Source organism: Bufo gargarizans, chromosome 1 (genome assembly GCF_014858855.1).
Source record: "Bufo gargarizans isolate SCDJY-AF-19 chromosome 1, ASM1485885v1, whole genome shotgun sequence".
In the NCBI taxonomy this organism is placed as follows: Eukaryota; Metazoa; Chordata; class Amphibia; order Anura; family Bufonidae; genus Bufo; species Bufo gargarizans.
The window spans coordinates 619,469,342-619,486,030 of record NC_058080.1 but is presented as its reverse complement, the minus strand read 5'-3'; the positions used below and the strand labels follow the sequence as shown (position 1 = coordinate 619,486,030).

The 16,689-nt window shown below is 43.5% G+C and overlaps 1 protein-coding gene across 2 annotated transcripts in view; it reads right to left on the bottom strand.

The window, feature by feature from the left end:
* The window catches only part of EPB41L4A (erythrocyte membrane protein band 4.1 like 4A), a 251,276-nt gene extending 244,196 nt beyond the window's left edge, over positions 1–7,080 (bottom strand). For both annotated transcript variants that reach the window (XM_044275942.1, XM_044275943.1), the window contains exon 1: positions 6,806–7,080. In XM_044275942.1, coding sequence (XP_044131877.1) covers positions 6,806–6,904 — 99 coding nt within the window. In that variant the 5' untranslated portion in view covers positions 6,905–7,080. The remainder of the gene's footprint in view (positions 1–6,805) is intronic.
* Positions 7,081–16,689: the final 9,609 nt, after the last annotated feature.

Here is a 16,689-nt window from a genome sequence, read left to right as displayed (position 1 = left end):
AACGATGCCTTTCACTTACTGAAAAAATACTTTTCAGCTATATGCAAATGAGCAGTTAAGTGCACCCAGGGCGGGCCCAGGCCACTCTGTGCACTCTTGCTCCTCCTGCTTCCTCTACCAATGAAATACATTTGTAATGTGCTTTTCTCACAGGGACTCAAAGCGCAAGGCTGAGGAGACTCCCTGGAAAGTCAGTGGCTGACATATAGGCGCCCAAAACACGATGCACACTAGGGTCAATTTTATAGGAAGCCAATTTGCCTATTTGTATTTTTTTTTTTTTTGCCAGCCCCTCCCTCTCCTTGATTGACAGGTCCCGGTTCCTGCATTTCCCCTGGTCCTGTCAATTAAGATGGAGAGGGAGGGGCTGGCAGAGGAAGCAGGTGGGGCAAGGCCCAGTGCACAGAGTGGTTCGGGCCCGCCCTCAGTGCACTTTGCTCATTTGCCTATGGATTAAAAGTACTTTTTTTTGGAATGGAGCAACGGATCCCTAAGTGAAAGGTATCATTACATTCAGCTGAGTTAGCGCTAAAAGCATTGCGTCTGGGTTGTTATTCCATTTCCTGGTGGCAGACTCCCTTCACAGGGTACTAAATAAAAAGAAATTTAATAAGGAAAAAAAATAATACGTAGTCAGTATGAACATGTCAAGCCCCTGAAATAATTTGTCAGAAAAACAGAGGTCCTTCACCCTTATGTTTGATGGACTTTAGCTTTAGGGCTCATTCAGACGGCCATATGCTGTCCGCAAAAATGCGGATCTGTTTTTTGCGGATTAGATGCTGTCCCATTCATTTTGATGGGGCTCTTTTCTTCCATTGCATGGCTCAACAAAAAAATTAAACATGACCTATACTTGTCAGTGAAAATCAGGACATGGCCCTATTGAAGTCTATGGATCAGCAAAAAAACTGAATGCAATCCGTTTTTTTTGCAGACAGCATACGGCAGTCTGAATGAGCGCTTACTTGCGGGCAGAATGAGAAGGGGGATTCTGCTGCAATACACTGCCTTGTGTCACACAATGAGACCCCTTTAAGATCGTGTTAATACATTCACACAGTACAGTTTGTAATTTCGAGGGGGGATTAACCCCTTCGCACACTCTGACATACACAAGTGTCACAAGCGTGTGAGGTAAGTGTAAAAGAATCGATCTCTGGCATGACCGAGCATGCACTTCTAAGAATGAGATGCAGGTCTGTTCGGCATCCGACAACAACCAGAAATATTCTACACAGCTAGAATAAACTTTTGGAAAGATATCTGCCATCATGCCTCATCTCGGCACAAATATGTCACGAGAAGATGGCTTAAAAGGGTCTTTTAGGCCATCCAAAATCTCTATGGGCACCTTAGGCTACTTTCACACTAGCGTTTTTGCTGGATCCGGCAGGGTTCAGCAAAAACTCTTCCGTTACTCATAATTAGGGCTGCAGCTAACGATTATTTGAAAGTCGATAATTTCATGGATTAAATTGGGGGAAAAAATACCAAAATCACAAAAAAGGGGTTTATATGATTTTACTTGAACAATTATGTTCAAAGGCCATATTAAAACAAATTGTGGATGGCGCTGTTATGGGGAGGGGGATCTGTGGATGGCACCGTTATGGGGAGGGGGAGGGGGATCTGTGGATGGCACCGTTATGGGGAAGGGGGGGGGATCTGTGCACTGTTATGGGGAAGGGGGGGGATCTGTGCACTGTTATGGGGAAGGGGGGGGATCTGTGCACTGTTATGGGGAAGGGGGGGATCTGTGCACTGTTATGGGGAAGGGGGGGGATCTGTGCACTGTTATGGGGAAGGGGGGGGATCTGTGCACTGTTATGGGGAAGGGGGGGGATCTGTGCACTGTTATGGGGAAGGGGGGGGATCTGTGCACTGTTATGGGGAAGGGGGGGATCTGTGCACTGTTATGGGGAAGGGAGGGATCTGTGCACTGTTATGGGGAGAGGGGGGTTCGGTGCACTGTTATGGGGAGAGGGGGGTTCGGTGCACTGTTATGGGGAGGGGGGGGTTCGGTGCACTGTTATGGGGAGGGGGGAATATGTGGATGGCACAATATAGCATCTTATGCACTGAGTAAAAGTTCAAGGACCCACAGGCATAGTGCCTGACCGCCCACATAGCAACGAATCATGCGATTATTCGATAACGTTGATTAATCATTACAGCCCTACTCATAATACAACCATCTGCATCCATTATGAAAGAATCCGGTTGTATTATCTTTAATATAGCAATGACGGATCAGTCATGAACTCAGTCATCATAGGGTCTCAATACCAGAAAAAAAACGTTTCAGTTTTGTTCCCATTCAATGTCAATGGGGACAAAACGTAACTGAACAGAATGGAATGCTCCAAAATGCCTTCCGTTCTGATACCGGAGAGCAGCATGCTGCGGTTTGCTTTCCATCCTGACCCACAGTGCAAGTCAATGGGGACGGATCCGTTTTCTCTGACACAATCTGTCCCCCATTGACTTGCAATGGAGTTCATGACGGATCCATCTTGGCTATGGTAAAGATAATACAACCGGATCCGTTCATAACGAATGCAGGTGGTTGTATCATCAGTAACGGACGCTAGTGTAAAAGTAGCCTAAGGTGCCCATAGAGATTTTGGATGGCCTAAAAGACCCTTTTCTCCTGACATATTTGTGAAACCGCTAGTGTGAAAGTAGCCTAAGACATTTCTCTAGGAGTTGGCGGCATGCACACGGCCGGGATCCATGTCCACAAAACACATACGGTCGTGTGCATGAGCCCGAACCCAGAATCTGGTAATGTTACATGACAATGGAGACCAGGAGCCTCCAGAGAAGATGAGCGCTTGCACAGTGCGTCTATTACACCCTGCTGTAACCTCCTCTGCACGTACAGAGACGCCCGTCTGCCCTCCGGGTGATCTCCATTCTCTGACACATACTCGTCAAACAACTCCCAACCAAGTATATAAGTATGGAGAGAGCGGGGAGGCGCCATCTAATGTCTGGGACTCATGTGGAAATGACATCTCACCCCAGATCCGTGCCAAAGGGTAAGAGCAGGGTTCCCGAGCTCCCGATGCCAACAATAGTGTCACCTGCTGCCAGGGATTAAGACACTAGTTTCATGGATTACAAGTCAGCCTCATGTATTACAGATCACACCACGTATACAGCAGGAACGGGCAGCGCGGGGCACCCGGGTACAGTGTCGGTACTTACTCTTTCAGGTATTACTAGACGACCTGTCACCTACTGACATGTCTGTTTTAGGCCTCTTTCATTCGACCGTATGGCTATTTCAGTGTTTTGCGGTCCGTTTTTCACTGATCCGTTGTTCCGTTTTTTTGTTTCCGTTGTGTTTCCATATGGCATATACAGTAATTACATAGAAAAAATTGGGCTGGGCATAACATTTTCAATAGATGGTTCTGCAAAAACGGAACGGATACAGAAGACATACGGATGCATTTCCGTATGTGTTCCGTTTTTTTTTTGCGGACCCATTGACTTGAATGGAGCCACAGAACGTGATTTGCGGGCAATAATAGAACATGTCCTATCTTTCAATGGAACGCATACGGAGTACATTTCGGGCTTTTTTCAGAACCATTGAAATGAATGGTTCTGTATACGGACCGTGTACGGAACACAAAAAAACTAAATTAAATTTAAAAAAACGGTAGTGTGAAAGAGGCCTTAGTCAATTCTAGCATCATCAAGTGATAACAATTAGGCGTCTTTCACGCGACCGTATGGCTTTTTCAGTGTTTTGCGGTCCGTTTTTCACAGATCCGTTGTTCCGTATTTGTTTCCGTTTTTCCGTATGGCAGATACAGTAATTACATAGAAAAAATTGGGCTGGGCATAAAATTTTCAATAGATGGTTCCACAAAAACAGAACAGATACGGAAGACATACGGATGCATTTCCGTATGTGTTCCGTTTTGTTTTTTTGCAGACCCATTGACTTCAATGGAGCCATGCAACGTGATTTGCAGGCAATAATAGGACATGTTCTATCTTTCAATGCAATGGAAAAACGGAAATGAATGGTTCCGTATACGGAACGCAAAAAAACAGCCCACAAACGGAAAAACTGGGTGTTGCTGCACGGTCTGACACTGTCCAATTATTGTAGTGCATTTCAGGCTGTACATGGGCATACTCCCAAACTGGTGACACCCAGTTGGACCTTTATTTATAATTTTTTAGGAGGAATAATAAAGGAAAGGAACGATATGACAAGGTGCCCCAGAATTTCTTATGACATGGGGAATGCAAGTACCGTAGTTACTAAAACAGACATGTCAGGAGAGGGGACTGGTCCTCTTTAATGGGAATCACATGAAGTCCAGCCGCAGAGTATCACACCTGTTGTGCAACTTTGGTGCATTTCATATGCCACAAATGTATTTCACTCTGTTCTCACTACCGATGTGGGACCATTAGGACCATGAAACACAATGTCCAACCCTTGGAGGTTGATGCTCCTGCAAAAACCATGCAACCATGTCATCCATATCCAGCCACGTGGATTAGGCCCTTGTCCCACCCCAGATGTCAATCAGCATCATAATGTCCCAATTGTTATGTGCTCCATATGAGAGTACAACATGAAGGAGCGAAGACTGGAATTCACAGCCCCCACTGATTTCAATGGCACCACTGAAAACATGCCCTGACCCTGCAGTCCCTGGATTAAAGAGGAGCTCTAACCTCTCCTGACATGTCTGTTTAGTCACTACATGCATTCTCCATGAAATAACAATTCTGGAGCATCTACTCTTATGAATGTGCCATTCCTGTATTATTCCTGCTAGAAGTTATAAATGCTCCATCTGGGTGTTACCAACTGGGGTGTGCCCCTGCACAGTCTGACACTAGCTGTTCTGATTGGATAACGTCAGACCGTGCATGGACACATCCTCAACTGGTAACACCCATCTGGACCTTCTCTGCAGGTAAGGTAAATCTATAGGGCCCACATTAGGACCATAGGGGTTCTAACCCTCAATGAAGCTCCCCGCATTAGGCTCACTAGGGGTAATTTGTCATAGGCTAAAACGTCAGTTCTCTGGCATACAAAAGTAGCAATTTTTTTACACAAGCTCTTTTTACCCCAAAATTGACAACTTTTTACTGTTTTATGGCAGTTTTCAAAAAAAATGGGGTTACACCGTGTAACGGAGCACAAAGGGTTTTGGGGAAAGGAACGGTCCAAAGATGTGCCAAATTTATTAAGAGGTCTGCACTTTGGTACGTCTCTCTCCAAAAGACTGCCTACTGAGGCACCTTTAAAAATCTGACCCATTTTCGGCAATATTACCTTAATAACTGACAGCAGGACAGTAACAAGGTATAAAAGGAGGACCTGTCACCTCTCCTGAAATATCTGCTTTAATAACCACTTGCATTCCCCATGTAATAGCAATTCTTATGGCTAGGATGTGTCATTCTTCTATTATTCCTGCTAGAAGTTATGAAGGCGATGCTTGCAGTTTTCTATGAAGGTCCAGAAGGGCGTTACCAGTTGACGGGGGTGTCCCTGCACAGTCTGACACTATCCAATCAGTGCTGTCAGTGGCAGACTGTGCAGGGACGGGGTGTCTGGTAACACCCATCTGGACCTCTGCTGCAAACTTCATAGAGGAATAATAAAGGAATGGTGCAACACAGAGTCATAAGAATAGATGCTCCAGAGTTGGTATCACATGGGGAATATAGGTAGCTTGTAAATCAGACATGTCAGGGGAGGGGACATATCCGCCATGACCTAACGGCCACCATTCTTCCACATCCGCTGACACTGACGTAATATTTCCTATGATACCAATGATGGGAACAATAATTTGCATTGTGAGAGGTCTATTTTTTTTCCCCCCATGTATGACCCCTCCGTGGAAAGTGGTCGCTTTGAATGGTCATCCTCAATTCTTCACATGTATGGCCAGCGAAGGATCTCCTTCTGGACATCAGCGGTGGTCCCAGATCTGCACTTCTTCCCACACACAATCATGTGAGGCGCCACAAGCCTCCTGCCTCACTGGTATCTACCTCTGGACCTGCACATAGCTAATTCTTCACATGTATGGCCAGCGAAGGATCTCCTTCTGGACATCAGCGGTGGTCCCAGATCTGCACTTCTTCCCACACACAATCATGTGAGGCGCCACAAGCCTCCTGCCTCACTGGTATCTACCTCTGGACCTGCACATAGCTAATTCTTCACATGTATGGCCAGCGAAGGATCTCCTTCTGGACATCAGCGGTGGTCCCAGATCTGCACTTCTTCCCACACACAATCATGTGAGGCGCCACAAGCCTCCTGCCTCACTGGTATCTACCTCTGGACCTGCACATAGCTAATTCTTCACATGTATGGCCAGCGAAGGATCTCCTTCTGGACATCAGCGGTGGTCCCAGATCTCCACTTCTTCCCACACACAATCATGTGAGGTGCCACAAGCCTCTGGACCTGCACATAGCCAATTCTTCACTCCATCACATTGCCTGGGAAGAGACCACCAGAGGTGACACTGTGCCCCCTCCAGCAGTGCCACCCCACACATACAGGGAAGAATCGCGCACCCTGAACAAAGCAGCCAGCCTGCCAGACCCCGACATGACACCATCCAGGCATTATGTGTGCGCCATTTACTAGCGACAATTGAAGCAGCCGCAGCAATAATCCACAACTCCTCCGTGATCCCACCGTGCAGCAGAAGCAACTTTTCGCGGAGTGCCCTGGGCGTGCACGGCCATTGTCTGCTCTGCCACAACTTGTCAGCGGTGACAGCGGGCGCACACTTACCTTCACCCCCTGCTGCTGGGTGGTCAGTGACAACTTAGCCTCATCCAGTAACAAAACTTCACAATAGAATTCCTCCGGGACGGCGCAGAAGCAGCCCATCACTGCACGGGGGCAGCCGGGACCGTGCCCGGGCCGAAAGAGGAGCAGGTGTCCCGTCAGTCACAGCGGCGTGCGGACGGATGGAGCGCCCCCTGTGCAGCCCCGCCAGGCACCGCGCATGTTCTCCGCCCGCACCGTGTACACTGGGGTTGCCAGGGCTATACAGCAAATCTATGGAATAAAGAAACGTGACGTCACGACGAGGGCTGGCTCTTACGAGGGTTTCCATTTGGTCCCTCGTGATTGGATGTGGGCTCGGCGTACATGGGTTTCTTATGAAGTGTGCGATGTCTGCCCCCTGCCGGCTGAGAGAGATCATAGCAAGTGCAACCCACTAGAGGAAACCGCCTAATGGATTTCTGTATGAGAAAGCTATAATTGCGAAATTGGTTCACACAGCGCATTGGGAGGAGGTGTCTGAAGGGCGTCATTTGGGTCCTGACACATATAGGTTCGTGTTGTGCATTTTTTTTATTTCCTGGAAAATAAAGCTTTCTTTAGTTATTTTAACCCTTTCATTTTCACCTTCCTGCCTAGGCAATTTTTTGCAAATCTGACAAATCTCACTTTATGTGGTAATAACTTTGGAACACTTTTACTTATCCAAGCCATTCTGAGATTACTTTCTCGTGACACATTGTACTTCATGACAGTCATAAATCTGAGTCAATATATTTCACCTTTATTTATGAAAAAAAATGACAAATTTATAAAAAATTATGAAAAATTTCAATTTTTCCGCTTTTAAAACAGAAAGTGAGACCTCACAAAATATTTATTACTTAACATTCCCCATATGTCTACTTTATGTTGGTATCATTTTGTAAATGTCATTTTATTTTTTTTAGGACGTTAGAAGGCTTAGAATTGTTGAAGCAATTCTTAAAATTTTTAAGAAAATTTCCAAAACCCACTTTTTAAGGACCAGTTCGGGTCTGAAGTCACTTTGTGAGGCTTACATAGTGGAAACCCCTCCATAAATGACCCCATTGTAGAAACTACATCCCTCAAGCTACTCAAAACTGATTTCCCAAACTTTGTTAACCCTTTAGGTGTTTCACAAGAATTAAAAAAAAATAGATATAACATTTTAAAATGTCACTTCTTTGGCAGATTTTCCATTTTAATCCATTTCTTTCTTTAACACATTAAGGGTTAACAGCCAAACAAAACTCAATATTTATTACCCTGATTCTGCGGTTTACAGAAACACCCCACATTTAGTTGTAAACTGATGTAAGGGGACATGGCAGGGTGCAGAAGAAAAGGAACGCCATATGGTTTTTGGTTGGAGGGCAGATTTTGCTGGACTGGTTTTAGATGCCATGTTCCATTTTAACCCCCCGATGCACCCTTACAGTAGAAACTCAAAAAAAGTGACCCCATTTTCGAAACTAGGGGGATAAGGTGCCAGTTTTATTGGTACTATTTTGGGGCACATATGATTTTTAATTGCTCTATATTATGTTTTTTATGAGGCAAGGTAACCAAAAAAATGGCTGTTTTGGCACATAATTTTATTTTTTACAACATTCATCTCACAGGGTAGATCATGTGCTATTTTTTATAGAGCAGGTTGTTACGGACGCAATGATATAAAATATGTCTACTTTCTTTGTTTGTTTCAGTTTTACATAATAAAGCATTTTGAATAAAAAAGTATGTTTTTGTGTCTCCATTTTCTGAAAGCCATATTTGTTTTATTTTTCTGCCGATCGTCTTGTGCATGGGCTCGTTTTTTGCAGGAAGAGTTGATGTTTTTATTGGTACCTTTTTTGGGTAGATATGATATTTTGATCATTCATTACACTTTATGGGGCAAGGTGACCCAAAAATTGGTAATTTCGGCACAGTTTTTTTTTTTACAGTGTTCACCTGAGGGGTTATGTCATGTGATATTTTTATAGAGCAGATCATTATGGACGTGGCAATACCTAATATGTATACTTTTTCTTATTTATTTAAGTTTTAAACAATAATAGCATTTTTGAAACAAAAAAAAAATGATGTTTCAGTGTGTCCATAGTCTGAGCGCCATAGCTTTTTTATTTTTTGATCGATTGTCCTAGGTAGGGTCTCCTTTTATGCTGGATGAGTTGTCAGTTTGATTGGTACTATTTTGGGGGGGCATACGCCTTTTTGATTGCCTGGTGTTGCAATTTATGTGATGTAAGGTGTTCACCCGAGGGGTTAGGTCATGTGGTATTTTTATAGAGCAGGTTGTTACGGACGTGGCAATACCTAATATGTCTACTTTTTTTATTTATTTCACTTTAACACTATAATAGCAGTTTTGAAGCAAAAAAAACATATTTTAGTGTCTCCATTGTCTGAGAGTGATAGCTTTTTTATTTTTTGACCGATTGTCTCAGTTAAGATATCATTTTTTGCGGGATAAGGTGACAGTTTGATTGGTAATTTTTTGGGGGCATACGCCTTTTTGATCGCTAGGTGTTGCAATGTTTGTGATGTAAGGTGACAAAAATAGCTTTTTTTAACACAGTTTTTATTTTTTATTTTTTATGGTGTTCACCTGAGGAGTGTGATATTTTTATAGAGCTGGTTGTTATGGACATGGCAATATCTAATATGTATACTTTTTTTTTTAATTTCACTTTAACACAATAATAGCATATTTGACACAAAAAATGTTTTAGTGTCTCATGTTCTGAGAGCTATAGTTTTTTTTATTTTTCGAGCGATTTTCTTATGTAGGGACTCATTTTTTGCGGGATGAGGTGACGATTTTATTGGTATTATTTTGTGGGACATACTTTTTTTGATCGCTTGGTGTTGCACTTTTCGTGATGTAAGGTGACAAAAATGGCTTTTTTTTTTTTACACATTTTTTTTTATGGTGTTTAATAGATGAGGTGGATTATGTGATATATTTATAGAACCGGTCGGGGGAATCAGGGGAAAAGGGGCGTTTTTTTTTCACTTGAAACTTTTTTTCTTAAAAACACAGTTTTTTACTTTTTTTAACTTTATTTTTGACTTTAACTTTGCGGGGTCTGATCCCCTCTGCAATGCATTACAATATATCTGTATTATAATGCATTGCCTGTTTGTGTATTACACTGAGTAATACACTAACAGGTTGCCTAGGAGACAAGCCTGAGGCTGGATCTCCTGGGCACCCATAGAAGGCAGGCCTGATGCCATGCAAGGCATTGGGCAGCCTCTGCACGGCATCGGGCTGCCTTCTCACCTATCAGGTCCCCGCCTAAAAACAGAAAAAACAGATCTGGCACTGAAAACAATGTAAGGGTACTTTTACACTAGCGTTAAAGTTTTCCATTATTGAGTTCCGTCCTAGGGGCTCAATATCGGAAAAAAACGCCTCAGTTTGGCCCTAATGCATTCTGAATGGAAAGCAATCCGTTCAGTATGCATCAGGATGTCTTCAGTTCAGTCACTTTTACAGTATTTGGCGGAAGAAAATACCGCAGCATGCTGGGGTATTTTCTCCGGCCAAAATTCTGGAACAATTACAAAATTCTGGAACAACATTGAAATGTAATAATGCCGGATCCGGTACCAAGTGTACCGCCAGATACTCCCGTGCACCGCCTGATGCCTATTGATGTTTTTTTTGTCTGGCCAACAGCCAGCATTTATGCGGGAGCAGGCTACCGGATGTCCAACCACAACTGTGAACGTATTGTGTACCCCCCCTGCACCCCTGCACGATTTGATGGCGGCGGGTGGTGCAGGGGGGTGTCGCAGGCGGTGGGGGCGTTGCGGGAGGCGGGCGGTGCGGCAGACGGGATCGCGATCCCCCGCCCGCCTCCCATTGCATAATCGTTGGTGTACAGTGGGTATACCAGGGTGCCAGCACATTGCTGGCACCCTGGTTTAAACGGCTGACATCGTTGATGCGATGTCAGCCGTTTAACCCTTTCCATACAGCGGTCCGTACGGACCGCTGTATGGAAAAGGTTAACAGTAAGAGGGAGCTCCCTCTCCGATCGGGGGGCTGCTGTGCCTTTGCAGCCCCCCGATGGGAGAGGGAGAGAGCCCCCAGACAGCCCCCCGAAGCCCCGTCCTCACCCTTCCCCGTCTGCGAAGTTGTGGCAGACGGGGAAGGTTCCCATGGCAACAGGACGCCTGCTCAGGCGTCCTGCTGTCCATGGTGCTGAACAGATCTGTGCTGAAAGCATAGATCTGTTCAGTGTAAGTAAAATACAGTACAGAAACCTATATAGGTTCAGTACTGTATTTTACAGACATCAGACCCACTGGATATTCAAGAACCAAGTGGGTCTGGGTCAAAAAATTAAAAAAATAAGTGAAAAAAGTTAAGATAAAAAAAACTAACATTTATCACTGAATAAAAATTAAAAAAATAAAATAAACTACACATATTAGGTATCGCCGCGTCCGTAACGACCTGATCTATAAAACGGTCATGTTACTTTCCCCGCACAGTAAACGCCATAAAAATAAAAAAATAAAAACTATGAGAAAATTTTAATTTTGCCCACCTTACTTCCCAAAAAAGGTAATAAAAGTGATCAAAAAAGTCGCATGTACGCCAAAATAGTACCAATCAAACCGTCATCTCATCCCGCAAAAAATGAGACCCTACTCAAGATAATCGCCTCAAAACTGAAAAAACTATGGCTCTTAGACTATGGAAACACTAAAACATCATTTTTTTGTTTCAAAAATAAAATCATTGTGTAAAACTTACATAAATAAAAATAAAGTATACATATTAGGTATTGCCGCGTCCGTATCGACCGGCTCTATATAAATATCACATGACCTAACCCCTCAGATGACCACCGTAAGAAAAAAAAATAAAAAAACTGTGTAAAAAAAGCAATTTTTTGCCATCTTACGTCACAAAAAGTGTAATAGCAAGCGATCAAAAAGTCATATGCACCCCAAAATAGTGCCAATCAAACTGTCATCTCATCCCGCAAAAAATTAGACCCTACTCAAGATAATCGCCCAAAAACTGAAAAAACTATGGCTCTCAGACTATGGAGACACTAAACAATTTTTTGGTTTTAAAAATGAAGTTATTGTATAAAACTTACATAAATAAAAAAAATTGTATACATATTAGGTATCGCTGCGTCCATGACAATCTGCTCTATAAAATTACCACGTGATCTAACCTGTCAGATGAATGTTGTAAATAACAAAAAAAAAACGTGCCAAAAAAGCTATTTCTTGTTACCTTGCCGCACAAAAAGTGTAATATAGAGCAACCAAAAATCATATGTACCCTGAACTAGTACCAACAATACTGCCACCCTATTCCGTACTTTCTAAAATGGGGTCACTTTTTTGGAGTTTCTACTCTAGGGGTGCATCAGGGGGGCTTCAAATGGGACATGGTGTCAAAAAACCAGTCCAGCAAAATCTGCCTTCCAAAAACCGTATAGCATTCCTTTCCTTCTGCGCCCTGCCGTGTGCCCGTACAGCGGTTTACAACCACATATGGGGTGTTTCTGTAAACTACAGAATCAGCGCCATAAATAATGAGTTTTGTTTGGCTGTTAACCCTTGCTTTGTAACTGGAAAACAAATATTAAAATGGAAAATCTGCCAAAAAAGTGAAATTTTGAAATTGTATCTCTATTTTCCATTAAATCTTGTGCAACACCTAAAGGGTTAACAAAGTTTGTAAAATCAGTTTTCAATACTTTGAGGGGTGTAGTTTCTTAGATGGGGTCACTTTTATGGAGTTTCTACTCTAGGGGTGCATCAGGGGGCTTCAAATGGGACATGGTGTCAAAAAAACTGTCCAGCAAAATCTGGCTTCCAAAAACCATACGGCGTACCTTTCACTCTACGCCCCGCTGTGTGGCCGTACAGTAGTTTACGGCCACATATTGGGTGTTTCTGTAAACGGCAGAGTCAGGGCAATAAAGATACAGTCTTGTTTGGCTGTTAACCCTTGCTTTGTTAGTGGAAAAAATGGGTTAAAATGGAAAATTAGGCAAAAAAATGAAATTCGCAAATTTTATCCTCATTTGCCAATAACTCTTGTGCAACACCTAAAGGGTTAACAAAGTTTGTAAAATCAGTTTTGAATACCTTGAGGGGTGTAGTTTCTTAGATGGGGTCACTTTTATGGAGTTTCTACTCTAGGGGTGCATCAGGGGGCTTCAAAAGGGACATGGTGTCAAAAAAACTATCCAGCAAAATCTGGCTTCCAAAAACCAAACGGCGCACCTTTCACTCTACGCCCCGCTGTGTGGCCGTACAGTAGTTTATGGCCACATATGGGGTGTTTCTGTAAACAGCAGAGTCAGGGCAATAAAGATACAGTCTTGTTTGGCTGTTAACTCTTGCTTTGTTAGTGGAAAAAATGGGTTAAAATGGAAAATTAGGCAAAAAAATGAAATTCTCAAATTTCATCCCCATTTGCCAATAACTCTTGTGCAACACCTAAAGGGTTAACAGAGTTTGTAAAATCAGTTTTGAATACCTTGAGGGGTGTAGTTTATAGAATGGGCGGTTTCTATTATGTAAGCCTCGCAAAGTGACTTCAGAGCTGTAGTGGTCCCTAAAAATTGGGTTTTTGTAAATTTATGAAAAATTTCAAGATTTGCTTCTAAACTTCTAAGCCTTGTAACATCCCCAAAAAATAAAATATAATTCCCAAAATAATTCAAACATGAAGTAGACATATGGGGAATGTTAAGTCATCACAATTTTTGGGGGTATTACTATGTATTACAGAAGTAGAGAAACTGAAACTTTGAAATTTGCTAATTTTTCCAAATTTTTGGTAAATTATGTATTTTATTATGCAAAAAAAAATTATTTTTTGGACTTTATTTTACCAGTGTCATGAAGTACAATATGTGACGAAAAAACAATCTCAGAATGGCCTGTATAAGTAAAAGCGTTTGAAAGTTATCAGCACTTAAAGTGACACTGGTCAGATTTGCAAAAAATGGCCTGGTCCTTAAGGTGAAAATGAGCCTGGTCCTTAAGGGGTTAACAGTTTCACAGCACCCCACTCCCTTGACATTGACCTCCTCAGGGGCCAGCCCCCTTAACAGTGACCTATACAGCACCCCGTCCCTTAACACTGACCTCCTTAGGGGACCGTTACCTTATCTGTGACCTCCACTGTTCCCTGCCCCCTTAACAGTGACCTCGCAGTACTCTGATGACTTAACAGTGACCTCCACAGCAGCTGCCCCTTTATTAGTGGCCCCTGCCCCCTTAACAGTGACCTCCACAGTTCTTGCCCCTTTAACAGTGACCTCCACAGTTCTTGCCCCTTTAACAGTGACCTCCACAGCGGTCTGCCCCCTTAACAGTAACATCCACAGTGAATTCACAGTGCCAGCCCCTTTACCAGTGACCTCCACAACAGCTGCCCTTTTAATAGTGGCCCCTGCCCCTTTAAGGCTAGGGCTACATGTGCCATGCAAAATTTTGTTGTACCAATGTCACACAACAATTTTTATAATGACAGGCTATGGTGTCGCACTGCGACATGCTACGACTGCGACACGACAGTCGCAAAAAATCCATCCAAGATGGATGAATATAGCAGTGTAGCTGCACCCTATGCGTCGTGCGACTTATTGTTGTCGTGTAGCCCTAGCCTAAAGCTGACCTACAGCAGTGAAGAAAAATTGCTGGGTTGTTATGGAAACCTTGAGTAAAACTGTGTGTATGTGGAGACTAAGAGCAGACGAGCTTCTATTGGCTGATAAGGGACATATGACTGTGTGCATGGCAGTTGGGATATGAAGTGAAAGACATGCAGGCTTCTATTGGCTAATGTAGGTCATTTTTTAGGAATATCTCAGGAACGGTACGCCCTAGAGAGCTGAGACCCGGTCTAAAACCTTCCTGGGTACCTGTGTGCCAAATTTGGCTCAGCTAATCCTGGCATAGTACATGGTTAGGAATCCTCCTGGGGGGCACGGCAGGAGCAGCAATGCGTGCTCCTGCCTGAACTCCCTGCGCTGCTGCAGCCCCATTCATACATTTCGCAGTCCGTACTCTGTACACTGCTGAGCTGTCAGCGGTGTACAGAGAACTCAGTTTTAAGCGCACAGGGAATGGTGCACTTTAGGTAGGAAAAGTTAATAAATAAAGTATATTGGAAAAAGGTTTTTAGGGCATTAGGGACAACATATAAAAATTTCACTCAAAGGTTTAGTTACTTTTTAAGATGCTGTGAATTGTGTCCCGATCACGTCTTAACTGCCAACGTAAGGCCAAGAGCACAGTACAGCAGGCCCGCTGACAGGCAGGAACTCAGAGGAGCAGCGATCAGTCTGGGAAATGTGGCAGTCACACAGAGCGTGATTCCCGGACCGAAAACGCCCGTCTGAAATCGGCCATAGGCTGCGGCTTCACACAAACACTTTTTTATCCAGACTTCAATAGGAATACACTGACATACACGCACTCATAATACCCATGTGAGTCACTGGCAGTACTGATTTTTTTTTGTTTTGGTTTTAAATAATTGACTTTCTCCGAAATATGAAAAAGTTTTGGGATTTGTTTTCCCTCAGAGAAAAATGCTGCATATAAAAATTAAAAGTCTGTGTAATGGAAGTGACTTTGTTCTTATGATAAAAAAAAACCCCATCAAGCGCCCGTGTATCAGCGCCAGTCTAACAGTACACCCTGACAGGTAGTTATGGAGCCGCTTCCCTCTGATATGTCAGACGCCGCAGAGCAATTCATAAATTATTAATCGGCAGGTGATCTCCACACACTGCTACATGTAGTCATTACCAGATAGCTGAGGAAGAGAAGTGTTCTAACGGATCCTCAGAGAGATTCTGTACCAAAGACAGACGCCGAGATAGCGAACACCCAGCGGATCATCAATATGGAAAATCCGTAAATTAACAGGCAGAACAAAAATATTACATTAACGTTTAGGAATTACAGACATTGGACGAGCTAACATATTTATAAGTCATTTTAAGGCCTCTTTCACACCAACGATATGGATTAGCTCAGCCTGCGTTCAGCCTGCGTTCAGTGAAACTCCCACCATTTCGCAAGCAGGTTCAGTCAGTTTCGTCTGAATAATCGTTCAGTGTTTCAGTTTTTCCGCGTGCGTGAAAAAAAACTGAAGGTTTACAAACAACATCTCCTAGCAACCATGAGTGAACAACGCATCGCACACGGACTGCATCCTGATTACCACATGTTTTTCACTGAAGCCTCATTCACTTCTATGGGGTCAGAGCTGCGTGAAAAACCCAGAATATGGCCTCATGCACATGGCCGATGGGCGGCTGTGGCCGTATGGCGGCCCGCAAACGGCGGGTCGGCAATCCACGGCCGCCGGCCGTGTGCACCCTTCATCACGGATGCGGACCCATTTCATAAGCGTACGTGTTTCATCCGTGAAGGATCCGTAGTTGGTCCGTGTGTCCGTTTTTTACCATACGTGTGTCATCCATAATTCACTGAAGTTGCTCAGCTGAAAATTAATTTCCAAAGAATTTCCTATTAGTCTTCAGTGAAAAACAGATGCAACCCGGACCAAACACGGATGTCAATGATTTTCACAGACCCATAGACTACAATGGGCATGCATGGTCCACATCACAGATCAAAGTAGTGCATGTCCCCGTGATTTTTTTTACTGGCCCACGCTCAGTAAAAAAATACTGAAATGTGAACTGACACATTTAAATCAATGGGTACGTGTGATGTATGCAGCAAATGCGGACAGCACACGCCAGTAAAAAACGGAAATGTGTACAAGGCCCTAGGGATAGCAGAGAGCCACTGTCTCCCTGTCCTGCCACTTTCTCCTGTGGGAGGTTGGG